The 26518-nt window shown below is 41.7% G+C and overlaps 1 protein-coding gene across 1 annotated transcript in view; it reads left to right on the top strand.

The window, feature by feature from the left end:
- The window catches only part of FYB2 (FYN binding protein 2), a gene marked incomplete at both ends in the record, with an annotated part of 168557 nt that overhangs the window by 65164 nt on the left and 76875 nt on the right, over positions 1-26518 (top strand). The window contains 3 exon segments of the mRNA XM_079720915.1: positions 19209-19950; positions 24229-24390; positions 26406-26439. Coding sequence (XP_079577041.1) covers positions 19209-19950; positions 24229-24390; positions 26406-26439 — 938 coding nt within the window.

The following is a 26518-nucleotide window of genomic DNA, read 5'->3' as shown; positions in this document are numbered from 1 at the left end:
CAGTTTACATTCCCACCAAAAGTGTATGAGGGTTCCCTTTTCTTCACACCCTCTCCAGTATTTGTTATTTGTAGACTTTTAAATGATGACCATTGTGACTGGTGTGAGGTGATACCTCACTGTAGTTTTTATTTGAATTTTTCTGATTATTAGTGATGCTGAGCATCTTTTCATGTGCCTATTGGCCATCTGTATGTCTTCTCTGGAGAAATGTCTATTTAGTCTTCTGCCTATTTGTTGATTAGGTTGCTTTTTTGTTGTTTAGTTAAGTGTTTAAACAGTGCCTGGCCCACAGTGATGTCATGTAAGGCATGTGTATGTCAAATAGGCATGTAATGCCTGTCTTGGTTATTATTATTATCATCATCATTATCATTCCTTAGATTCCTGAAAAAGAAATACTGAATGAGAGACGTCTGTTTGGTGGAGTCTTTTCCCCCTAGTTAGACTATACATATTCATGTAGATAGAATAATACCACATTTAGAGAATGGGAGTTCAGACTTGTAACCTTCTCACACTGGTCTCCCTATTCTTCTAGAATAGCAATGTCTTTGTTTTTCTTGGCTGATTGCTACCTCTTTGGTTAATTTCCATATCAAAGACATAAATCCCTTCTGTTAAGAGGACACCACTGTCTTTTGTCTTAGGTTGTTCCTACAGTATCTGGAATTGTTTTGGTCTTTGCTTCCCTGATGAGGTATTTGAGTCTTGTTCCATGCAGATCAGAAGCATGTAGATAACTTGTTCCTATGTGCATCCTAAGGTGTCCGTGGGAAAAAAAAGTTTTAAATTCTATACAGTTACAGTGCATGCCTTATATGAACCAGCTAATTTTTCTAAATGTTCATTCACTGATTCATTCATTCAACAAACATTTGGTGCTCCCCAGGGCTCTAGTACTGGGGGTACCAAAATAAATGAGACACTATCCTTGCCTTGAAAGGATGTTGAAAGACTTGTAAATCAAGGATTCATTCATTCACCTCATTTTTATTGAGCACCTGCTATGGGCCAAATATGCTTTTGGGCACTGGTGCTATAGCGGTGAACACATACTGACAAAGTACCTGTCCTCAAGGAGTTTACATTCTGACGGAGGGATATAGATGGTATATTGGGCATTGATAGATGCTACGAAGAAGTGTAAACTAAGATGTACTGGTCAATGGGTTTTGTTGTAGACAACCAAATCTGTAGTTGCCAGCTTGAGCAGAAAGGATTTTTAATAGGTTATGTTAGGGACCTCCAGAAAGGCTGGGGATGAGCTTGTATGCTACAACTAAGGGAAACGTCCAACGTGGGACCATTCCAGTGGGAACTCATCGATGCTACCGCCCAGTGCACAGCATGGGAACATCTGTCACAGCTGCTCCACAGGGGATCCCCTCTCCCCCTGCGTGGCTACACCCTCATGTGCTCATTTCCCACGCCCCACAGACACCTGTGCTTGGCAGAATTCTAGCTGAAAGACTGCCTGGGAAATATAGTTCTGAGCTTTCCAGGATCTGTGTTAGGGGAAGGCTCACTGGGAAGAAAAACTAATTTAAAACCTTTGGTGGATGTTGAATCCCCTTCTAATTACTCCCCTCTCCTTCCTTTGCCATGCCAGCTTCCTAAAAGAAAAGGTACAGTCAATTTTTTACTCCCTCACCTCCCATTCACTCTGGAAGCCACTGCAGCTTTGCTTCTGCCATGACATTCTTTTGCAGTGTCCACGAAATGGTTTCCATCTTGACAGATTCCACCAGACGCTTTTCCATCTTTATTTTACAGAACTTCTTTGCTGCACTTGCCACTGTGGGCACTCGTTCCTCATGAATACTGCACACTCCTTCTCTTTCTCTCCTAACTTCATACCTCTCTGCTTCTTCTTAGACTTTCTTCTTGGCCTCTGCTATTGTCCTATGACTCTGATCTTACCGCACATTCCCTTCCATGATCCCATCCAGTCTCATGGCCTCAACAACCATTTCTAATAATAACAGCAAGCATTAAAATTTAATGAGCACTTATCATGCCTTCTAAATGCTTTATGTGTACTTATTAATTTAATCCTTATAACAGCTGTGTTAGTTTTCTAGTGAGGCCTTAACAAATTACCACCAGTTTAGTAGTTTACAATAGCATTAAAAAGTTATTATCTTACAGTTCTGGAGATCAGATGCCTAAAATCAAGGTGTTTGCCAATGTCATTCCTTCTGGAGGCTCTAGAGAAGAATCCCTCTCCTTACCTTTTCTAGCTTCTGGAGGCTACCTGCTTTCCCTGGCTCGTGGACCCTTCCTCCATTTTTAAGGCCAGCACGTAGCATCTTCATCCCCTACCTCCCTCATGTCTACTTGCATTGACACATCTCCTTTTCTGACTCTCCCGCTTCCCTCTTATAAGGACCCTTGTGATTACATTAGGCCCTTCCGGATAATAGAGGATAAGCTTCCCATCTGAAGATCCTTACCTTAATCACATCTGCAAAGTCCTTTCTCCCATGCAAGGTAACGGAGTCACAGGTTTCAGGGACTAGGATGTGGACCTCTTTGAGGTGCCATTATCTTACTTATGACATCCACCCTTTGAGGAATGCAATTATTATCTCAGATAAGGCAACAAATACAGAATAGTTAAGTAATTTGCTCTGAGTTGTAAAGCTAATAAATAGCAGAGCTGGCATTTAAACTCAGTTGGACTTCAGAGTCCATGCTCTTAAGCTCCATGCTAACCAATAAACTAATACTGTAATGCCAAATCTAAATTTCTAACCCTTATAGGATTCACATGTATAACTACCTGTTAGATGGCTTCCCTAAAAATGCAACCCATCACATTCCAAACTGGGCTCATCATCTCTCTCCAATATCTATATCTCCAGTCCTTAGTGTTAGTTTCAGGTACTAACATTCATCTCTCACCCAATTTAGAAACCTGGGCATTGTCCTGGAGTCCCTCCTCCCCTTTCCTTCAGACCCAGTCAATCTCCAGGTCCAGTCCATACCACTGTCTGCACATTCATCTGTCCCCTTCTTCCATTCCCACCAACATTGCCCAAGTCCAGCCTCTCATCATTTTTACTTGACCATTGTAGTGGCCTCTTAATTGGTTTCTGGTCTCTAATCAGCATGAAGTATAAATCGAACCATGTCATATCCCCATGTAAAACTCATCAGTATCTCTCCATCCAACTCTGAAAATTAAGCTCAGCTACTTTAAGGAGACTTGATCTGTACTTCCTTCTCCAGCCTTACACACTGAACACTGGGGCTCCAATAATATGGAATTCCTATTCTTCCCATATATGACCTGTTATTTCACATGCCATGCCTCCCTTGTTGATGCTCTTCTCTCATCTGAACTGCCTTTCCTGCTGTTCTTTGCTTGACTGCCTGTTTTATCAGAGGAGTTATCTCTAGGAAGCCTTCTTTGTACCCTCCCCCGTGTTGGCATCATGATCTTTTCTGATCTCTATGTTCTCAGAACAAGCTTTGTGCTATGTACCTAATAACTTTCTGTTTTATGCTAGAATGATCAATTTGCGTCTGCCTCCCTCATTCCACAAGCTTAGAAAGGTCAGGGACTGTTTTTCCTGTTTTTTTTTAATTGAAGTACAATTGACATAAAACATTATATTAGTTTTAGGTATATAACATAATGATCTGATAATTGTATACAATGAAAAATGATCACTACAATAAGTCTGCAAACATCCATCACCATATGCGTAGTTACAATTGTTTTCTTGGGATGAGAACTTTTAAGATTTGCTCTCCTATAGCAACTTTCAAACATGCAACACAGTGTTATGAACTACAGTCACCATGTTGTACATTACATCTTCATGACTTACTTATTCTATAACTGGATGTTTTACCTTTTGACCCTCTTTACCCATTTCTTCTACCTCCCACCCCCCACCTCTGGCAACCACCAGTCTGTTCCCTGTATCTATGAACTTGATGGGGTTTTTGTTTTGTTCTTTTAGTTTACAAATGTAAGTGAAATCATACAGTATTTTTCTTTCTCTGTCTGCCTTATTTCACTTAACATAATGCCCTTAAGGTCCCTCCATGTTGTCAAAAATGACAAGATTTCCTTCTTTTATGGCTGAATAGTATTCCATCGTGTGTGTGTGTGTGTGTGTGTGTATCATTTTCTTTTATCCATTCATCTGTCAATGGACATTTAGGTTGTCTCCATATATTGGCTATTGTAAATAATGCTGCAGTGAATATGGGGGTGCTTATGTGTTTTTGAGGTACTGCTTTCCTTTTATTTAGAAAAATAACCAGAAGTGAAATTGCTGGAGATCATATGGTAGTTCTATTTTTAATTTTTTGAGGAATCTCCTTACTGTTTTCCACCAATTTAAGTGGCTGCACCAATTTACATTCCCACCAACAGTGCACAAGAGTTTCCTTTTCTCTACATCCAAGCTACCACTTCTTAGTTCTTGTCTTTCTCATAATAGCTGTTCTAACAGCTGTAAGGTAATATATCACTGTGGTTTTGATTTGCATTTCCCTGCTTATTAATATATTATGTTGAGAAACTTTCATGTACCTGTTGGCCATCTGTATGTCTTCTTTGGAAAAAGATCTATTCAGATCTTCTGCCCATTTTAAAATTGGATTCTTTGTTTTATTACTATTGAGTTGTATGAGTTTTTTTAATATACTTTAACCCCTTATCAAATATATGATTTGCAAATATTTTCTCCCATTCGGTACATTGCCTTTTCATGTTGTTGTTGGTTTCCTTTGATGTGCAGAAGCTTTTTAGTTTGATGTAGCCCCACTTGTTTATTTTTACTTTTGTTGCCTTGGCTTTTGGAGTCAGGTCCAAAAAGTCATAACCAAGACTGATGTCAAGGAGCCTACTACCTATGTTTTCTTATAGGAGTTTTATGGTTTCAGGTCTTATGTTCAAGTCTTTAATCCATTTTGAGTTAATTTTTGTGTATGGTGTAAGATAGTGGTCTGACTTCATTCTTTTGCATGTGGCTGTCCAGTCTTCCAAATACCATTTATTGAAGAGACTGTTATCCCCATTGTATATTCTTGGCTCCTTTGTTGTAAAATAATTGACCATATATGTGTGGATTTATTTCTGGGCTCTCTGTTCTATTCTGTTCATCTATGTGTATGTTCTCATACCAATACCATACTGCTTTGATTAATATAGCTTCATAATAAAGTCTAAAATCAGGACATATGATACTCCAGCTTTGTTGTTATTTCTCAAGATTGCTTTTGCTATTTGAGATCTTTTGTGGTTCCATAAAATTTTCAGAATTGTTTGTTGGAATTTTGGAATTTAGATAGGGATTGCATTGAATTCATAGATTTCTGTGGGATATCTTTCCATTTATTTGTGTCTTCTTCAGTTACTTTCACTAATGTCTTTTTTTCTTACTTGATTCTTTTTAAAAAGTTTTTTATTGGAGTATAGTTGATTTACAATGTTGTTACTTTCTGCTGTACAGCAAAGTGAATCAGTTATACATATACATATATACACACTTCTTAAGATTCCTTTCCCATATAGGTCATTACAGAGTATTCAGTAGAGTTCCCTGTGCTATAGAGTAGGTCCTTATTAGTTACGTGTGTTATATATAGTAGTGTGTATATGTCAATCCCAAACTCCCAATTTATCCCACCCCTCCCCTCCTTTTCCCTGCTGGTAACCATAAGAATTTTTTCTACATCTTTGACTCTATTTCTGTTTTGTAAATAAGTTCATTTGTACCATTTTTTTTAGATTCAACATAGAAGTGTTATTATACAATATTTGTCCTTCTCTGTCTGACTTACTTCACTCAGTATGACAATCTCTAGGTCCATCCATGTTGCTGCAAATGGCATTATTTCATTCTTTTTGATGGCTGAGTAATATTCCATTGTATATATGTGCCACATCTTATTTCTTTTTAACATCTTTATTGGAGTATAATTGCTTTACAGTGGTGTGTTAGTTTCTGCTTTATAACAAAGTGAATCAGTTATACATACACATATGTTCCCATATCTCTTCCCTCTTTCATCTCCCTCCCTCCCACCCTCCCTATCCCACCCCGCTACGTGGTCACAAAGCACCAAGCTGATCTCCCTGTGCTATGTGGCTGCTTCCCACTAGCTGTCTATTTTATGTTTGGTAATGTATATATGTCCATGCCACTCTCTCACTTTGTCACAGCTTACCCTTCCCCCTCCCCATATCCTCAAGTCCATTCTTTTGTAGGTCTGTCTCTTTACTCCCATCTTGCCCCTAGGTTCTTTGTGACCTTTTTTTTTTTTTTAACATTCCATATATATGTGTTAGCACACAGTATTTGTTTTTCTCTTTCTGACTTACTTCACTCTGTATGACAGACTCTAGGTCCATCTACCTCACTACAAATAACTCAATTTCTTTTCTTTTTATGGTTGAGTAATATTCCATTGTATATATGTGCCACATCTTCTTTTTCCATTCCTCTGTCAATGGACATTTATGTTGCTTCCATGTCCTGGCTATTGTAAATAGTGCTGCAGTGAACATTGGGGAGCATGTATCTTTTCAAATTATGGTTTTATCTAGGTATATGCCCAGGAGTGGGATTGCTGGATCATATGGTAGTTCTATTTTTAGTTTTTTAAGGAACCTCTATACTGTTCTTCTTAGTGGCTGTACCAATTTACATTTCCAGCAACAGTGTGGAAGTGTTCCCTTTTCTCCACATCCTCTCCAGCATTTATTGTTTGTAGATTTTTTGATGATGGCCATTTTGACCAGTGTGAGGTGATACCTCATTATAGTTTTGATTTGCATTTCTCTAATAATTGGAGAAATGATGTTGAGCATGTTTTCATGTGCTTTTTTTGCCATCTGTATGTCTTCTTTGGAGAAACGTCTATTTAGATCTTCTGCCCATTTTTTGATTGGGTTGTTTGTTTTTTATTGAGCTGCATGAGCTGTTTGTATATTTTGGAGATTAATCCTTTGTCTGTTGCTTTGTTTGCAAATATTTTCTCCCATTCTGTGGGTTGTCTTTTCATTTTGTTTATGCTTTCCTTTGCTGTGCAAAAGTTTTTAAGTTTAATTAGGTTCAATTTGTTTATATTTTTTTAATTTTCATTAGGAGGTGGATCAAAAAAGATCTTGCTTTGATTTATGTCAGAGAGAATTCTGCCTATTTTTCCTCTAAGAGTTTTATAGTATATGGCCTTACCTTTAGGTCTTTAATCCATTTTGAGTTTATTTTTGTGTATGGTGTTAGGAAGTGTACTAATTTCATTAGTTTACATGTAGCTGTCCAGTTTTCCCAGCACCACTTATTGAACAGGATGTCTTTTCTCCATTGTATATTCTTACCTCCTCTATCATAGATTGGTTGATCATAGGTGCGTGGGTTTATCTCTGGACTTTCTGTTCCGTTGAGCTATATTTCTGTTTTTGTGCCAGTACCATACTGTTTTGATTACTGTAGCTTTGTAGTATAGTCTGAAGTCACAGAGCCTGATTCTTCCAGTTCCGTTTTTCTTTCTCAAGATTGCTTTGGCTATTTGGGGTCTTTTGTGTTTCCATACAAATTGTGAACATTGTCATTCTAATTCTGTAAACAATGCCATGGTAATTTGATAGGGATTGCATTGAATCTGTAGATTGCTTTGGGTAGTGTAGTCATTTTGAAAATATTGATTCTTCCAATGCAAGAACATGGTATATCTCTCCATCTGTTTGTGTCACCTTTGATTTCTTTCATCGGTGTCTTATAGTTTTCTGAGTACAGGTCTTTTGTCTCCTTAGGTAGGTTTATTCCTAGGTATTTTATCCTTTTAATGTGATGGTAAATGGGATTGTTTCTTTAATTTCTCTTTCTGATAATTTATTTTTTGTGCATATGAATGCAAGAGATTTCTGTGTATTAATTTTGTATCCTGCAACTTTACCAGATTCATTGATGAGCTCTAGTAGTTTTCTGGTAGCATTTCTAGGATTTTCTGTGTATAGTATCATATCATCTGCAAACAATGACAGTTTTACTTCTTCTTCTCCAATTTAGATTCCTTTTATTTCTTTTTCTTCTCTGATTGTCATGGCTAGGACTTCCAAAACTATGTTGGATAAAAGTGGCAAGAGTGGACATCCTGATCTTGTTCCTGATCTTAGAGGAAATGCTTTCAGTTTTCACCATTGAGAATGATGTTTGCTGGAGCTTCTCGTATATGGCCTTTATTATGTTGAAATAGGTTCCCTCTATGCCCACTTTCTGGAGATTTTTAATCATAAATGGGTATTGAATTTTTTCGAAAGCTTTTCCTGTATCTATTGAGATAATCATATGGTTTTTATTCTTCAATTTGTTAATATGGTGTATCACATTGATTTGTGTATATTGAAGAATCCTTGCATCCCTGGGATAAATCCCACTTGATCATGGTGTATGATCCTTTTAATGTCTTGTTGGATTCAGTTTGCTTGAAATTTGTTGAGGACTTCTGCATTTATGTTCATCACTGATATTGACCTGTAATTTTCTTTCTTTCTTTTTTGTGGTATCTTTGTCTGGTTTTGGTATCAGGGTGATGGTGGCCTCATAAAATGAGCTTGTGAGTGGTCTTTCCTCTGAAATTTTTTGGAAGAGTTTGAGCAGGATGGGTGTTAGCTCTTCTCTAAATTTTTGATAGAATTTACCTGTGAAGCCATCTGGTCCTAGAATTTTGTTTGTTGGAAGTTGTTAAATCACAGTTTCAATTTCATTACTTGTGATTTGTCTGTTCATAGTTTCTATTTCTTCCTGGTTCAGTCTTGGAAGGTTGTACCTTTCTAAGAATTTGTCCATTTCTTCTAGGTTGTCCATTTTATTGGCATATAGTTGCTTGTAGTAGGCTCTTTTGATCCTTTGTATTTCTGTGGTGTCAGTTGTAACTTCTCTTTTTTCATTTCTAATTTTATTGATTTGAGCCCTCTCCCTTTTTTCTTGATGAGTCTGGCTAATAGTTTATCTATTTTGTTTATCTTGTCAAGTAACCAGCTTTTTGTTTTATTGATCTTTTCTATTGTTTTCTTCATCTCTATTTCATTTATTTCTGCTCTGATTTTTATAGTTTCTTTCCTTCTACTGACTTTGGATTTTGTTTGTTCTTCTTTCTCTAGTTGCTTTAGTTGTAAGTTTAGGTTGTTTGTTTGAGATTTTTCTTATTTGCTGAGGTAAGATTGTATTGCTCTAAACTTTCCTCTTAGAACTGCTTTTGCTGCATCCCATAGGGGTTGGGTCATTGTGTTTTCATTGTCATTTATCTCTATGTGTTTTTTTATTTCCTCTTTTATTTCCTTGGTGATCTGTTGGTTGTTTAGTAATATGTTGTTTGGTCTCCACATGTTTGTGTTTTTTACATGTTTTTTTTTTCTTTTACTTGATTTCTAATCTCATAGTGTTGTGGTTGGAAAAGACGCTTGATATGATTTCAATTTTCTTAAATTTACCAAGGCTTGATTTGTGGCCCAGTATGTGATCTATCCTGGAGAATGTTCCATGTGCACTTGAGAAGAAAGTGTATTCTTCTGCTTTTGGATGCAGTGTTCTACAAATATCAGTTAAGTCCATCTGTCTCTAATGTGTCATTTAAGGCCTGTGTTTCCTAATTGGCTTTCAGTTTGGATGATCTGTCCATTGGTGTTAAGTGGGGTGTTAAAGTCCCCCACTGTTGTTGTGTTACTGTCAATTTCCCTGTTTATGGCTATTAGCATTTGGCTCGTATATTGAGGTGCTCCCATGGTGGGTGCATATATGTTTACAATTGTTTTATCTTCTCCTTGTATTGATCCCTTATCATTATGTAGTGTCCTTCCTTGTCTCTTGTAACAGTCTTTGTTTTAAAGTCTATTTTGTCTGATATGAGTATTGCTACTCCAGGTTTCTTTTGGTTTCTATTTGCATGGAATATCTTTTTTTTCAATCCCCTCACTTTCAGTCTGTATGTGTTCCTAGATCTGAAGTGGGTCTCTTGTAGACAGCATATATATGGGTTTTGTTTTTGTATCCATTCAGCCAGTCTGTGTCTTTTAGTTGGAGCATTTAAACCGTTTATATTTAACATAATTATATTGTCATTTTCTTAACTGTTCTGGATTTGTTTTCGTAGGTCCTTTTTCTTCCCTTCCTCTTTCATTCTCTTCTTTCGTGATTTGATGACTGTCTTTGGTATTGTGTTTGAGTTGCTTTTTCTTTTTTGTGTTTGTATCTATTGTAGTTTTTTGGTTTGCTGTTCCCATGAAGTTTTGATATAGCAGTCTATGTATGTAAAAGGTTGTTTTAAGTTGCTGCTCTCTTTCCCACCTAAAGAAGTTTCTTTAGCATTTCTTGTAAGGCTGGTTTGGTGGTGCTGAATTCTCTTAGCTTTTGCTTGTCTGTAAAGCTTTTGATTTCTCCGTCGAATCTGAATGAAAGCCTTGCTGGGTAGACTATTCTTGGTTGTAGGTTTTTCCCTTTCATCACTTTAAATATATTGTGCCATTCCACTCTGGCCTGCAGAGTTTCTGCTGAAAAAGCAGCTGATAACCTTATGGGGATTCCTTTGTATGTCATTGGTTGCTCTTCCCTTGTTGCTTTTAATATTTTTTCTTTGTCTTTAATTTTCGTCAATTTGATTATGTGTCTTGCAGAGTGTCTCCTTGGGTTCATCCTATATGGGACTCTCTGCACTTCCTGGACTTGAGTGTGTGTTTCCTTTCTCATATTAGGGAAGTTATCAGCTATGATACCTTCATATATTTTCTCAGGCCCTTTCTCTTTCTCTTCTCCTTCTGGGACCCCTATAATGTAAATGTTGGTGCATTTAATGTTGTCCCAGATGTCTCTGAGACTGTCCTCATTTCTTTTCTTTCTTTTTTCTTTATTCTGTTCTGTGGCAGTGATTTCCACCACTCTGTCTTCCAGCTCACTTGTTTGTTTTTCTGCCTCCGTTATTCTGCTGTTGATTCCTTCTAGTATATTTTTCATTTCAGTTACGTTATTATTCATCTCTGTTTGTTTGTTCTTTAAATCTTCTAGCTCCTTGTTAAACATTTCTTGTATCTTCTCGATCCGTGCCTCCACTCTCTTCCTGAGTTTTTGGATCATCTTTACTATCACTACTCTGAATTCTTTTTTAGGTAGATTGCCTATCTCCTCTTCATTTAGTTGTTCTGGTCAGTTTTTATTATGTTCCTTTGTTTTCAGCATATTTCTTCTTCATCTCATTTTGTCTGACTTTCTGTGTTCGTGGTCTCCATTCCACAGGCTACAGGATCGTAGTTCCCCTTTCTTCTGGTGTCTGCCCCGTCGTGGATGAGGTTGATCTAGGAACTTGTGCAGGCTTCCTGGTGGGAGGGACTGGTGCCTGCCCTCTGATGGGTAGAGCTGGGTCTTGTCCCTCTGATGGGCAGGGCTGTGTCAAGGAGTATGTTTTGAGGTAACTGTGAGCTCATTATGACTTAGGCAGCCTGTCTGCTGATGTGTGCAGCTGTGTTCCTACCTTTCTGGTTGTTTGGCCTGAGGAGTTCCAGCTTTGGAGACCGTAGGCTCTTGGGTGGGGCCAGGCCTTGGTGCCCAATTGGGGACCTCTGGAAGAGCTCACACTGAACAATATTCTCTGGGGCCTCTGCCAACAGTATCCTTGCCCACAGAGTGAACTACAGCCAACCCCTGCCTCCCCAGGAGACCCTCCCAGACCCCTAGTTAGGTCTAGCCCCAGTTCCTATGTAAGTATTGCTTTTTGCTGGGTCCCAGCACATGTGAGGTCTTTTGTGCACCCTCCAAGAGTGGAGTCTCTGTTTCTCCCAGCCCTCTGGAGCTCTTGCATTCAGGCCCCACTGGCCTTCAAAGCCAAATGCACTGGGGTTTCTTCCTCCTGATTCCTGACCCTCAGACTGTCTTGGAGGGCTATTTTTTTTTTTTTTTTTTTTTTTGCGGTACGCAGGCCTCTCACTGTTGTGGCCCCTCCCACTGCGGAGCACAGGCTCCGGACGCGCAGGCTCAGCGGCCATGGCTCATGGGCCCAGCCGCTCCACGGCGTGCGGGATCCTCCCGGACCGGGGCACGAACCCGCGTCCCCTGCATCGGCAGGCGGACTCCCAACCACTGCGCCACCAGGGAAGCCCGCTGGAGGGCTATTTTTATGTGAGAACGTCCCTGTGTAGTCTGTGTATGTTTAATATTTTTTAGTGCAAGGGCTAAAAGTATGGATGACTGCCCCCTCTTTCCTCAGTGTATGCTGGCCATTATCCCCTTGATAAGCAGTGTGACTGATGTTGTGGTGAACTGAGCCTGCACCGGATATTCAGCAGGGCCTCCCCTCTGCTCTGTGGTTGTTACTGCCCTGTCAGAGGCAGGGTCTGCTCCCTCAATGCTGGAGTAGAGACCCCCAGATCTGTTTCTGGGCTGTGTTTCTGATCTGCAGTAGGTGGAATTGGAGCACTCCCACTGGGAGAGAAGCCACTGAGTTTTCCTTCTCTGGAGCTGTTCACCTGTGAGTGTACTCTGTTGTGTCACTTTTCACCCATTGTGCTGCCTCACAAATTACACTATTGTTGGAACTGCTCTCAGCCCCATCTTAACTGTGGGTATGCCAGCAATTGGCCCTAGTGTCTCTCAGGAGTTGTTTTCACCAGGCCACCAACATGGATCCACCAAAATCAGGTCCTGCGACTGTAGTAATCATGTACCTGGATCCCCTGTGGGAGCTATGCAGACAGCTCAGATTCTGGCCTGGTCCAATCCCTGCATGTACGTGTCTACTAAAGCTAGACCAATCTCAGCTGCTGGATCACTCATCCATTCAGATGTTCCACAGGTGCTGGGTTTACAAAGCCAACAGTGGGAGTGTAAATCCATGGTTCCTGCAGCTGTGAGGAGAGAATTCAGCTCGTCTTTCTTAGCTGCATGGCCCCTGGGGCTCAGCTGTGCTTTCAGCCCCACCTCTGCATGTGTTCCTCCCACTGGTGTCTGCTCCCCAGGCTGCCCCAGAGCACATGTGCCTGCCCAGGCAGGCAGGGTTGGAGACAGAGACAGGCGGGGCATGTGAGCCCACTGGGGGCCAGCAGAGCTGGAGAAGGCATTGGTGGGAGGGTGAGCAAGACTGCTCAGGCGGGCACCCCTCCTAGTGACCATGGAGGCAGGGGCTGGCACAAGAGAAAGGGGACTGCAATGGCAGCCCAGCTCCTTGTGTGCCACTCAACAATGGCGCCTGGCTACTATGGTGGCCCAGGCTTCTTCCACAAACATTCTCAGTTGTGGAGCTCCTTACACCTGCCCCTTAGGCTGTCTCTTTGCAGTCAACAGCTGTCCTCTCCCTGGGTCTGCTCTCCAAACCCCATGTTGCAGCACCCAGCCCCACTCTGTGCCAGCAGACATAACTCAGGCTGGGCCATGCAGGGCTGCAGCATGGACCATCCATGTAGGTCTTACTAGGTCCTGCCTGCCACAGACTTGTTACTGTGCTCTCCTCCAAGCTTATGAAGCTCCCTCTCTGTCCCAGCTGATCTCCCCACCTGTTAGGGGGATTCTCTGAGTGAAGAAACCTCTCCTCTCCTTCAGCTGCCCCTGCAGGGGTGCAGGTTCCATCCCATTTCCCCTTTTTTTCTTTCTTTTGTCCTACCTGGTTTGGCAAGGATTTTTCTTGTCCTTTTAGTGTCCAAGGTCCTCTGCTAGTGTTCAGCAGGTGCTTTGTGAGAATTGTTCCAGTTTTAAATGCATTCTTGATGTACTTGTGGGGAGAGGCAAACTCCATGTCTTCCTATTCCTCCATCTTGATTCCTCATCTCATTAATGTCTTATAGTTTCAGTGTACAAGTCTTTCACCTCCTTGGTTAAATTTATTTCTAGGTATTTTATTCTTTTTGATGCAATTGGAAATGGGGATAGTTTCTTAATTTCCCTTTCTGATAGTTCCTTATTAGTGCATAGACATGTGACAGAATTTTGTATATTGATTTTGTATCCTGCAACTTTACTGAATTTGTTTATTAGTTCTGTTGACAAAAATTTAATTACTATCAAGTTAAGAAGAAAGAAGGGAATTTTATTTGAGCCTAACTGTAGATTATAACCCAGAAAGCAGATTCTCAGAAAGCTCTGAAAACTGTTCCACCTTTTAGAAGTCAAAGGTTTAGTCATATACATTTTTGAGATAAAGGATCATACATCAAAATGACATACTGATATTTTACAGAAAAGTCACCAGGGATACATAGTCCAGGTAAGCATGTACAAAGTAAGCAGCAAGTCACCATGACCCCCTACAGAGCTGGCTAAGAACACTGTTCTTTTAAGAAGTTACACTGCTTGAGTCAGAAGAAAGAAAAAATGATCTTTATGGTTGAGCAGACTCTCCCATCTTTAAGGAGCTTTGGTTAATGTGAAATGCAGATGCACACTGCATATTAGGCAGGGAGAAGGCCCAAACAAGCACACAGAGAGGATTTTATGTTTGATTTTTTTTTCTTTTCTGACCTTAAAATATAAATTTTATTTCATCAGTTGTTGGCGAAGTCTTTAGGGTTTTGTATATATAGTATCATGTCATCTGCAAATAGTGATAGTTTTACTTCTTCCTTGCCAATTTGGATCCCTTTTATTTCTTTTTCTTGCCTAATTGCTCTGGCTAGTACTTCTAGTTCTATGTTGTGTAAAAGTGGTGAGAGTGAGCATCCTTATCTTATTCCTGATCTCAGAGGAAAAGCTTTTAGCTTTTCATCATTCAGCTTGATGTTAACTGTGGGCTTATCATATATGGCCTTTATTATGTTGAGGCATGTAACCTCTATACCCACTTTGTTGAGAGTTTTTTTTTTTTTATCATAAATAGATGATGAATTTTGTCAAATGCTTTTCCTGCATCTATTGAGATAATATGTTTTGTTGTCTTCCTTTTGTTAATATGGTGTATCACATTGATGGATTTGCCAATGTTTGACCACACTTGCACCTCTGGAATAAATCCCATTTTGATCACGGTGCATGATACTTTTAATGGGCTGTTAAAATTGGTTTGCTAATATTTTGTTGAGGATTTTTGCATCTATGTTCATCAGTATTGACCTGCAATTTTCTTTTCTTGTGGCATCCTTGTCTGGCTTGGATATCAGGGTTCAGGAAATGTCTTATTCATCTTTGTAACCTTATTGTCTAGCACATAATAGGAAACCAATGAATATTTTGAGGTGTCACAAGTTGAATTTTGAACAAGTAGGAATTTGCTAATTCAAGAAATTGGGTGAAAGGTGGGCATTCCAGACAGAGAAAATGGCATATTCAAAGATATAGAGACACGAAAGAGCAAAATAAGTTTGGGAAAATGTAAGTAATTCAGTGAAGTCAGAAGGAAGAAAGCATGTCAGGGAGGGGCCCAATATGATGTCAGAGAATTAACAAGAGTTGGGATTTGGGGGGCCTTAGATACTAAGCAAGAGTTTAAGCTATATTGAAAAGCTTTGAAGAAGCCAAATTGAAGGATTTTAAATTGGGATGTACATGATCAGATTCATGTTTTCAGTCAGATTTGTCTAACAGCTGAGTAAATGGTAGATTAGAGGGGCCTAGAGTGGAGGCAGGGAGGCCAGAAAGAAGTCATTTTAAGCAAAAAGTAAGGAAGACTCAAAGGCAGTGGCAATGGCATGAAGAAGGGGCAGGCTCATGGGCTTTTAAGAATTGAGATAAGCAGGATGTGATGACTGACTAGTTGTGGGCCCAGAAAAGTGGGGCATGCTTTTAACCAGAATGTCCCCTTGGCCACCTCCCAACCCATCCTCATTCAACTTGCTTCATACCCTCAACCCTGACCTCCCACCAATGGATGATGTATGATAAATGACAGTATGTGTAACTTTTATTTCCCATAGAAAGAAAAATAAAATCCAAATGTTAGTGATAGAAGGGGCCTTGGAGATCACCCAGGCAATTCCTTGAGTATATAAATGATTGAACTCAGAAGAAGGGAATGACTTTCCTATGGTACCTCTGAAAATCAGTGGTAGGCACCCAGTCACTCTTTATCGAATCATCTATTTAATTCCCCACATAGAACTTATCTCTAATATTTTTGGGTGTATTTGCTTATTTTTTGTCTCTCTCTGACATTAGAATGTGATATATAAAAGCAGAGCCCTTGACTGTTTAAAACAGTGTTTTTCCCATATAGTAAATACTTAGTGAGCATTTGCTGAAAGAGGAATGAGCTAGGTATAATCAGGTTTATTTCCTCCTGAACCAGCGATCTTTACCCAGGACCTTGGTTTGAAGGTTATCAATCCTTAATTCTGTTTCCTGCTGGCGTTTTTCCTAATCATTCCTATGGAGACTAAAATCTATCACAGTAACATTGTAGTTCACGTGGCTTCATACAGTGAAGAGCTAAAAATTGTCATTATTGTATTCCTTCAAAAATATTAACCACTGATTACCTTGCACCTATTAGGATGGTTACTATAAAAAAAATAACAAGTATTGCAAAGATGTGGGAAAATTGGAACTCATGTGCCAATTAGGAATGTAAAATGGTGCAGCTAATGTGGAAAACAGTATGGTGATTCCTCAAAAAATTAAAAATAGCTTTACCATATGATCCAGCAATTACATTTCTGGGCATATAATCAAAAGAATTGAAAGCAGGGTTTCAAAGAGATATTTGGACACCTATATTCATAGCAGCATTATTCACAGTAACTAAAAGGCAGAAGCAACCCAAATGTCCATTGATGAATGAACAGATAAACAAAATGTGTTATATACATGCAGTAGAATATTATTTGACCTTACAAAGGAAGAAAATGTTGCAGTATGCTATAGCATGGGTGAACCTTAAGGACAATATGCTAAGTGAAATAAGTCAGTCACAACAAGACAAGTACCTATGATTCCATTTATATGAGGTACCTGGAGTAGTCAAGTTCGTAGATACAGAAAGTAGAATGATGGTTGCCAGGGTCTGGAGGGAGGGGGAATGGGAAGCTGTTGTTTAATGAATATAGTGCTTCAGTTTTGCAAGATGAAAGAGTCCTGGACATTCACAACAATGTGAGTGTACTTAACACTACTATACTGTACACTTAAAAATGGCTATGGTGGTAAATTTAAAGTTAGGTGTACTTTACCACAATTTAAAAAATATTAACCACTGAGGTATGTACATCTGTCATCTCATGTGACCCTTGCAATAACCCTGAACTGTTAGTAGCATCGTCCCATTTTATAGTGAGGAACATAATGCTCAGAGAAGCAAAGTGAACTGTCCAAGACATATGACTAGAAAATGGCAAAGCTGAGCCTCATACTTAGATCTCCTAGTTCCATGCCCAGTGCTGATTTCTACCACATCAGGGGAAAGGAAGGTCAACTGAATCAACTTGACTGCTGGTTGAAATGTAAGAAATTAACCCTGGGCAATTTGTGAGGAAAGCTATAAATGTGTGTATGGTGTGTGTGTGTGTGTGTGTGTGTGTGTGTGTGTGAGTGAGAGAGAGAGAGAGAGAGAGAGAGAGAGAGAGAGAGAGGAGGAAAGAGGGAAGAGCATGCAAGCAAGCTCCCAGACACCTGCTTCATATTTCCTGTTCAACTTTTCTCCCTTCCTAAATCTTCAGAGGGCAGTGTGAGTCAACTAATCTACAGTGTGAGTCAACTGTAAACACAGTGAGAAAACATCACCCAACAGTCATTCCTTCAGCAAGCAAAATCAGAAGTCACTAGCATGGAAGTTGTCTGTATACATGAAATTAAGACCTTTAAGATGATCAAGAGAAGATGGTGGCTCTTACTTTGGAAATGGCTCTATTAGGTGTCCTCCCACGCTCTATCTGCTCCCCCTGCAACCTCCCCTGAAGACAGAAAATGACAAAACGCACTTACAAAAGTAAATTAAATCTCGTGAGAGAAAGGGGGAAACTGGGAAGAGCACAGAGCAGGAGTCAAGCCTAATCCTACCTATGTAGTAGACCACCAACTCACCGTATCACCCCAGGCATGTCCCTTCCTCTGCCCAAAGGGTTGTGCTGCTATTACTACCCCCATTTTCATATACTGAATTTGAGCTGAATTTAGAAAGTGGAACACAGTCTCCCAAGGGGAGTCAAAAATACAAGAGCATCATCTCATCTCTTATGAGTAGCTTTTATTTACTATGTGTCAGGCACTGTGATGGGCACTTTACATATGGCACCCCTCATCCTTCTGCCACTTGCAAGTTATTTCTATGATGAGACTGCACTGATGATACCAACTTTCCCGAAATATTTTTCTAGATGATCAAAGAGCAGAGTCTCTGGGCTTCCCTGGTGGCGCAGTGGTTGAGAGTCTGCCTGCTGATGCAGGGGACGCAGGTTTGTGCCCCGGTCCGGGAAGATCCCACATGCCACGGAGTGACTGGGCCCGTGAGCCATGGCCACTGAGCCTGCGCGTCCGGAGCCTATGCTCTGCAACGGGAGAGGCCCCAACATTGAGAGGCCCATGTAATGCAAAAAAAAAAAAAAAAAATGAGCAGAGTCTGAATTTGAACACAGACCTGTCTAGTTCCAAAGATTGCTCTTTTCTCCACCCTATGGTGTTAAGTTCAACAGCCAAGTTATGAGGAGCTGTGGAAGCAACGTGGAGTCAGGGAGGAGTTAGCTCTACGTGTCAGCCACAGGGGGAATGTTGATGGAGAAGGTGGGCGTTACTGTTGGAAGAAAGCAGTTGACAAGTACACGGGGGATGCACTTGGGGGAAGCAAGAACACATGAGCGAAGTCAGGGTGGTGGGGAGTATAAAGTTTCTAGGAAAACTGTAAATTATCCTGTTTGGTTTAAGTGTGGTTATGTTGACCTATGGCTGGAGATCATAATTCTGCCTTCTTTAAGATCATAATTCCACAACTTTTGCCAGTGTTCTTGAATGTCACGCAAAGGAGTTTATTTGCATAGGCAGCAGAGAGCCACCAAAAGTTTATATCAAGGGATTTATCAGTAATTGTTAGTACTATCTCTTTTACAAGAGTTCTTTATATGTTGTGAAGAAATTAAACATACCCGAAGTGTTTCAAAGAGCACACAATTGTTTTCACTCTGCCTCACATAGACAATAGCATTACTGGCTGATATTACTCAATAGATAAGTGATGGCACTACATCAGCACCTACAGCCTCTTAGCAGGCACAGTGACGTCAGCTAATCATGCTGCTTTCTTCCTAGAATAACAAGACATTACTGTTTTCTTTTATGCTCTAGGAAGTGTTAAGAAACTTCAAGGAACTTCGAGCCAAATTTCAAAAGCTTGATGCGCCACCTCTTCCAGGACCTGTTAAATTCTCAGGAGGTGTTTCTCAAAAGGGTGACACTGGAAGCAGACAGTCCACAAAGACTTTGGCCAGTGGGAAACACCCCTCTTCCAACCACAATGAGCCCCTACCCAGTTGTGCCAGTGGTGACTCGCAGCCTCTTAAACCCCAGAAAGTGAAGTTGGCTCAGAAGAACGAGACTCAGAAATGTTCTAATTCCCTGGAACCTCCTGGGAGTTCTTCTGGCTCTTCAGTAAATTCACAGAAGGCTTCTCTGCTGTTAGATGTGAATCAGTCAAATGCTGGGATAACCAATAAGAAGAAAGTAATGGTGAACAACAGCTTCAGAAACAAGCTCTGGAACTGGGAGGTTTTATCTCAGAAAAGTGAGATGTCATCAGTCTTTATCCCTGCCAGTTGTGGAAGCAGGGCCTTCCATCTGGAAGAGCAGAAAAGCATGGGACTTACTCCAGAGGAGCCCAGGAAAAAGCTGGAAAGAAAAGGAGCCCAGACCCTTCATTACCAGAGGCGCTTGATGGCCCAAAGAAGATTGTGTGCCACCTCTGAAGATCCCACTGTTCGGCTTTCGGAACATAGCAGGAGGAGCCCAGCAAACCCCGGTCCTGAGAAGAGCCCGGCAGGGAGCACCTGCCACCCTGTCTATGATGGTGAGCTCACCAGCCAGGCCCCAGGTGAGAAATCGAATCCCCACAGGCCTGGGGGGAAGGGGCACTGTATTTCTAATTTAGAGCTTGCTGGCTTGGGATGGTCACATATGTGAGCTGGGCAATGTTTGCTTCAAACTCCAGCACAGGTATTCTAGGCCCATTTGCTAGGTTATAATTTCAGGTTTGGGTAAAGTGATTAATCTCCTGGAATTATACGGAGACACAGTTGGGGCAAACTTGGATTTGAATCTTAGCTCTACTTCTTACAAGATGCATGAAATTGGACAATCTGCTTAACTTCATAAAGCCCGGTCTGCTCTCCTATCAATCGATCCATCACCAATCTTCCTTGTCTTGGTAAATACCGCAACCATGCTCTTGGTTGCTCAGGCCAAAAATCTAGGAGTCATGCTCTATTCCTGTCTCCCCCTCATTCTTTGCAACTAATCCATCAGCAAGCTCTTGGTTCTATCATCAAAATATGTTCCAGGGCTTCCCTGGTGGCGCAGTGGTTGAGAGTCTGCCTGCCGATGCAGGGGACACGGGTTCATGCCCCGGTCCAGGAAGATCCCACGTGACGCGGAGTGGCTGGGCCCGTGAGCCATGGCCGCTGAGCCTGCGCGTCCGGAGCCTGTGCTCTGCAATGGGAGAGGCCACAACAGTGAGAGGCCCGCGTACTGCAAAAAAAAAAAAAAAAAAAAAATATATATATATATATATGTAATGAATCCCTCTACTTGCTTCCATTTCTGCCTTCTGCCCATGTCTACACCACCATGGACCATCTCTTGCCTGGACCTGCTTTCACACTCTTGCCCTCTTATATTGTACTCTCCTCCTTGCAGGCACAGTGATCCTCTAAAGCATAAATCCAATCATGTCACTCCCCAGCTCATTTCAACCACAGCCATATTACAGTGGCTCATATGATTTGCTCCTTGACTACCTCTCTTACCCTCTCCTCTCTCACCACATTGGCCTTCTTGCTATTCCTTAGATACACCAAACTATTTCCACCCCAGGACCTTTGCACCTGCAGATCCCTCTTCTGAAACATGTTTCCCCTAGGACTTTGATGTTTCACTCCCTCACTTCATCAATGCCTCAGCTCAATGTCACCTGCTGTGAGTGGACCTTGTAGATCACTCTATCTAAAATAGCCACCCCACCGCCAGCATTCTTTATCTTCCTACATTGCTTTGGTTTTCTTCATATCACTTATCCCTATCTGGTATATTATTATGTATTTGTTTGTTTATCTGAGTAAAATATAAGTTAAATGAGGATAAAAACTGTCTTCTTTACCACTGTATCCCCAGAACCTGGAAGAAAAAGGCCAGTTTCAGTGGGTCCTCAAGAAAGTATTTTTTGAATGATTGAATGCATGGATGGATGGATGGGTGGATGGATCTCCTGCTTATAATCTTATATGGTTTCTCTTTGCACTCAGAATAGCATCTAAACTACTTACTGACTTCATAGCTCTGCTTCTTTTGGTCCCTGCTTATGTCTCTGACTTACCTCCTGCTCTCTTCCCTGGTTCACTAGCCCATAGATAACACCCTGGATTTCTTGCTGTTCCTTGAACAGACTTTGTTATGACTCAGGACCTTTGCAGTTGCTGTTCCCTCTTCATAGACAGCTCTTTTCTTTGATCTTTGCATAACTGCCTTTAGATCTAAGTTCAAATGACACTTTCCCAGATAAGCCTTCTCTAGCCAGAGATCTCCATCTAAAGACCACTACCTCACCACCAAGAGTTCACATTCTTTCATATCATCATTATTTCCTTTATAGAACTAATAGATTGCTGTGATTTTCTTTTTTGGGCTTTTGTTTAATTGGAGTATAGTTGATTTACAATGTTGTATTAGTTTCAGGTGTACAACAGAGTGATTCAGTTATACATATATATGTGTTTCTATTCCTTTTTAGATTATTTTCCCTTATAGGTTATTACAAAATATTGAGTATAGTTCCCTGTGCTATACAGTAGGTCCTTGTTGGTTATCTATTTTATGTATAGTGGTGTGTATATATTAATCCCAAACTCCTAATGTGTTCCCCGCTTCCCACCGCCCGTCTGTGATTTTCTTATCTGTTTATTTGTTTGCATGTTTATCATCAGCCTCCTCCTATTAGAATGAAAATTCCTGAGGGCAGAACTCTATATGTTCTTGCTCTTAACTCTAGCCCCAGCCCCTAGAACAATTTTTGGAATATAGTAAATAGTTATTGATGAAGGGATGGAAATGAAGAGAGGATGAATGGGAGAAAGGAGAGATGGGAGGAAAGAAAGGGCTAGATAACCTACCTGATGGAGCTGTTGGGAGGATTAAGTGAGATAACCTATGTAAACTGCTTAGCACAGTGCCTGGTAAAAATTAGGAGCTCAGATAGTAAGTGATCATTCACTTTCACTGTCTTCTCCCTAAGTTGATAAAGACTAAAATCTCTGACATTGCGGCTTATAATTCAAGCCTTAGAAGAATGGAACTCTGGCCCTGACTATGTAACCCCTGCTGGTAGGGCTAGAAGGAAGCCCCGCTCCTGCCTGCAAAAGATAGCAGGGCTTTGAGGAGGCTGCACTGAGGTACTTATGAAACACTAGCCAATTTCTCTAGTTTTGCCGTGAAGTCAGCCACTGTATTATGTAAACCAAAAAATCAAGGCACTTGAATAATATAAAATTTTGGGCTATTTTCAGTGTAAGAGGCAGATACAATTTTTATGTATAATGTTGAAATTTCTGTTGGTTGGCTTATCAGTGCGGAAAGACAAAATACATGAAATTGGGACTGTCCTGGAAAATTCTAGGACACAAAATCCACAGGTACCCAGGTACCACAAAACCAGCCTTGAAGCCTGTTCTAGGCATTGAGCCCCGGAAATCAGAGACGAATTGTTACCTCTTCATGGCTCCCATGTTAGTTGCCCATCATCAGTGCTTGAAGAATCCTTTCAGGGAATAGGCATTGTCCATTCCCCCTGATGCAGGCCCTGTGCTTGGTGCTGGGGGGAGGTCACTAGGGCTTAGTCCCTGCCCTCGAGGAGCCTCCATTCAGTGGGAAGATAGACCAGCTCTTTTAATATGCCACAACAGTGATGGAGAAGTGGTAACAATGTGCTAGGGGATACAGAACAAAGAGTGGTTGATTCTGAGCTTGTTTTCTGGTAGAAATCAAGAAAGGCCTCCTAGAGGAGGTGTCATTGGAGCAGGGCCTTAAAGGATGAGTCAAAGTTCACCAAGGGAGAAGTGAGGGAACAGCATTCCAGAACCAGGAGGAATGGCATGAATAAAATCTTAGATATATGAGAGCTATTTAAGGCTTTTAAAGTTAAATCTGGAATGCTGTTCCATATATATATATATATATATATATATATATATATATATATATATATGGCTCATTTTGCTGTACAAACACAACTTTGTAAATCAACTGTACTTCAATTTAAAAAGTAAATTAAAAAAACAGAAACTATAAAAAAAATCAAATCTGGAAAACTGAGAAACCAGTGGTTGTGAGTGAAAAATGTTAGGGCTTAAGGTTGGGGAAGGAGGGTGGTAAAGTGTGGTAAGAAAAGAAATGTAGGTTGAGGCTGTGTGGTGTTTAAACGCCAGAGTATGGAGTGAGTGGACAGCAGCTGAGGAAACTGGGCTTCATCCTCTGGGCAGCTGGATGGTGGCAAGATCGGGTTTGAACAGGGAACCCTATCTAAAAAAAAAAAAAAAAGAGTGACTGTATGTATAACTGATTCACTTTGCTGTACACTTGAAACTAACACAACATCGATTGTAAATCAACTATACTTCAAGAAAAATTATTTATTTTCTTTATTTTGGGGGCTGTATCAAGTCTTCGTTGCAGCGCGAGGGCTTCTCCCTCGTTGCGGTGGGTGGGCTTCTCTCTAGTCGTGGTGTGCAGGTTTTTTCTCTCTCTAGTTGTGGCACGTGGGCTCTGTAGTTGGCGGCACGCGGGCTCTCTCGTTGGGGCGTGCAAGCTCAGTAGTTGTGACGCATGGGCCTAGCTGCCACGCAGCGTGTGGGATCTTAGTTCCCTGACCAGGGATTGAACCTGTGTCCCCCGCATTGTAAGGCGGACTCTTCACCACTGGACCACCAGGGAAGTCCCTTCAATAAAAATTTAAAAAACAAAACACAAAAACAAAAAAAGATCAGGTTTGCATTTTGATCAGGACACTCTGGCTGCTGGGTGGAGAATAGATGGAAGGGGAGTGAGGCTGAGGCCAGCCATGAAATGGAAATATTAACCTACATTTTGGACTATTTATGCTCAGAGGACCAGCCAGATGTCAGTCATCCACAACTTCCCAATACCAAGCCACTGCCTTCCGTCAAGTCCCTGGGTCCTCCTCCCGCAAAGCCACCGAGGCCCCCGGTCGTGAACCTCCAGGCCTTCCAGAGGCAGGCAGCTGCTCTTCCCAAGACCCACAGGGAAGGTAAGGAAATGCGCAGGGCCCCGTGCACAGCCAGCCAACAGAAGTCATGGCTCCCGTGGCCCCGTCACCTCCCCCTCTGCATCGACTCCCAGGGGACCGTGCCAGACCGCTTTTCTGTGGGGCTGGACATCCATCACTGCTTATTCTCACGTAGAGGCTGTGGCAGCTCGCCTGTGAAATGACACATCTGTGGGAATTGGCCCCTTATCGCTCCTGGGCCAGGCTGCTTCCCCTGAGAGCACTGCATTTGATCACTGGGAATCTGTCCAAGAGGAAGAAAACAAAAAGTAGCTGAGGAGGGAGGCAGGGAGTCTTTGTTTTCCTATAAAGCCCATGTTGTCAACACAACCAAGTGCAGTAGGAGAGGGGGAGGGAGTGAAGAGAGGAAAGTCAGTGTGAACTTGACCTGGCATCATGCTGGGAGTCCCTTGGGCCTCTGTGATCTGCCTTCAGGAATGAATTGAAGGGCCCCTACCCCTGCCCCCATTAGTCCTTTCCGGGACCTGCAGCATCCTTGGCAGCCATCCTTCTGTGCTCTTGTGTGTTTTCCTCTGCTATGTAAAGGGAACCACCTTCTCACCCCTCTTTTCCCCCCACTGCAGCCTGATCCTGTTGACACTGTAAACACCTTTGCTTACATTTGCTCTAGTGAAACACAAGGTGAACATACACTTTGGGGTGATGCGTAGTGCTGTGTTAGCATTTGTCTTACTGTGGCCACCAGTGCCTGTGGATGGTACACTAAAAGAGCTAATTCTTCTTTCATTTATTCTTAGTTTGTTGTCTGTTCATTAGACTGCTTTGGGCAAACTTTGGGTGAACTTTCTTTAACTCAGTGGTTCTCAAACTTCAGCATGCATCAGAGTTAGCTAGAGGACTTGTTAAAACACAGCTTACGGGGCCCAACCCCAGAGTTCTGATTCAGTTGGTCTTGGTTTGGAGCCTGAGAATTTACCTTTTTAACAAGTTCACGGCGAGATGCTGATGTTGCTGGTGCAGGGACCACACTTTGAGAACCACTGCTGTAAGTCATCTGAAGTCTTATCCTAAAAGAAAATCCTATAGCGAGAAATCGAGCTCTTCTGAGTATACTTTGATAATATGGCCACGTCCATATCAAAGAAGGCTCAGTATGACTTTTATAAACATTAAATAATTCAGGCCTCAAACCATCTCTCTGAAAGAGAAGAAGGTTGTCAGAGAACATAGGACTAAGTTTTTGGGAATAAAATGGGCTTTGTAAATCCCAGTTCCCCCCTCGCTAGCTATATAAGTCTGGGCATGGTACTCACTGAGCCTGATTGTCCTTACCTATAAAATGGGGATGATAATAACACTCGATGATTGTGAGGAGAAATGAGATGAGGCCTGGGGAGACTTTGAACAGTGCTCGGCACACCAGTAAATGCTCAGTAAGGCACTGTTATCATTAACTCAAGCACATACTGAGCAGCTATACTCTCTTTGCCAGGCTCCGTGATAGAAACAAGAGATTAAGAGGTAAACCCCGGGCTCCCCTGGTGGCGCAGTGGTTGAGGGTCCGCCTGCCTGTGCAGGAGACACGGGTTCGTGCCCCGGTCCGGGAAGATCCCACATGCTGCGGAGCGGCTGGGCCTGTGAGCCATGGCCGCTGAGCCTGCGCGTCCGGAGCCTGTGCTCCACAGCGGGAGAGGCCACAGCAGTGAGAGGCCCACGTACCGCAAAAAAAAAAAAAAAAAAAAAAAAAAAAAGAGGTAAACCCCACAGGAGTTCCAGGGCTCAAGGGGGTCAAAGTCTAATATAGGAGATTGCACTCATAAATAAGCGCCATAAAGTGTAGGTGAACACTGCATGCAGGACCGATGGTCCCCGGATGCCAGGGGGAGGGGCGGCTTGGGGCACAGGTAAGCTGCCCTTCTACGTTTTGTCTCGGGATGGGGGGAGGAGGTGGCGGGGTGTGGTCATTGCACAAACAATTCACTTCAATAGGCTGCTACTGAAACCCCTCTTTTTCACCCTGCCTCTTGCTCTTGCAGCAGCTGGGGAGGAAGGCGACCTGCCTCCAGAGAGGTGAGTACCCGTTTTTCAATTGTGTAAGAGCGTAGCGCATCAAGGAGGCTGCTTAGCCTGCCCAAAAGCAGGCAATAAG

Source organism: Hyperoodon ampullatus (genome assembly GCF_949752795.1).
Source record: "Hyperoodon ampullatus genome assembly, chromosome: 2".
NCBI lineage: Eukaryota > Metazoa > Chordata > Mammalia > Artiodactyla > Ziphiidae > Hyperoodon > Hyperoodon ampullatus.
This window is presented reverse-complemented; position numbering and strand designations above follow the sequence as displayed.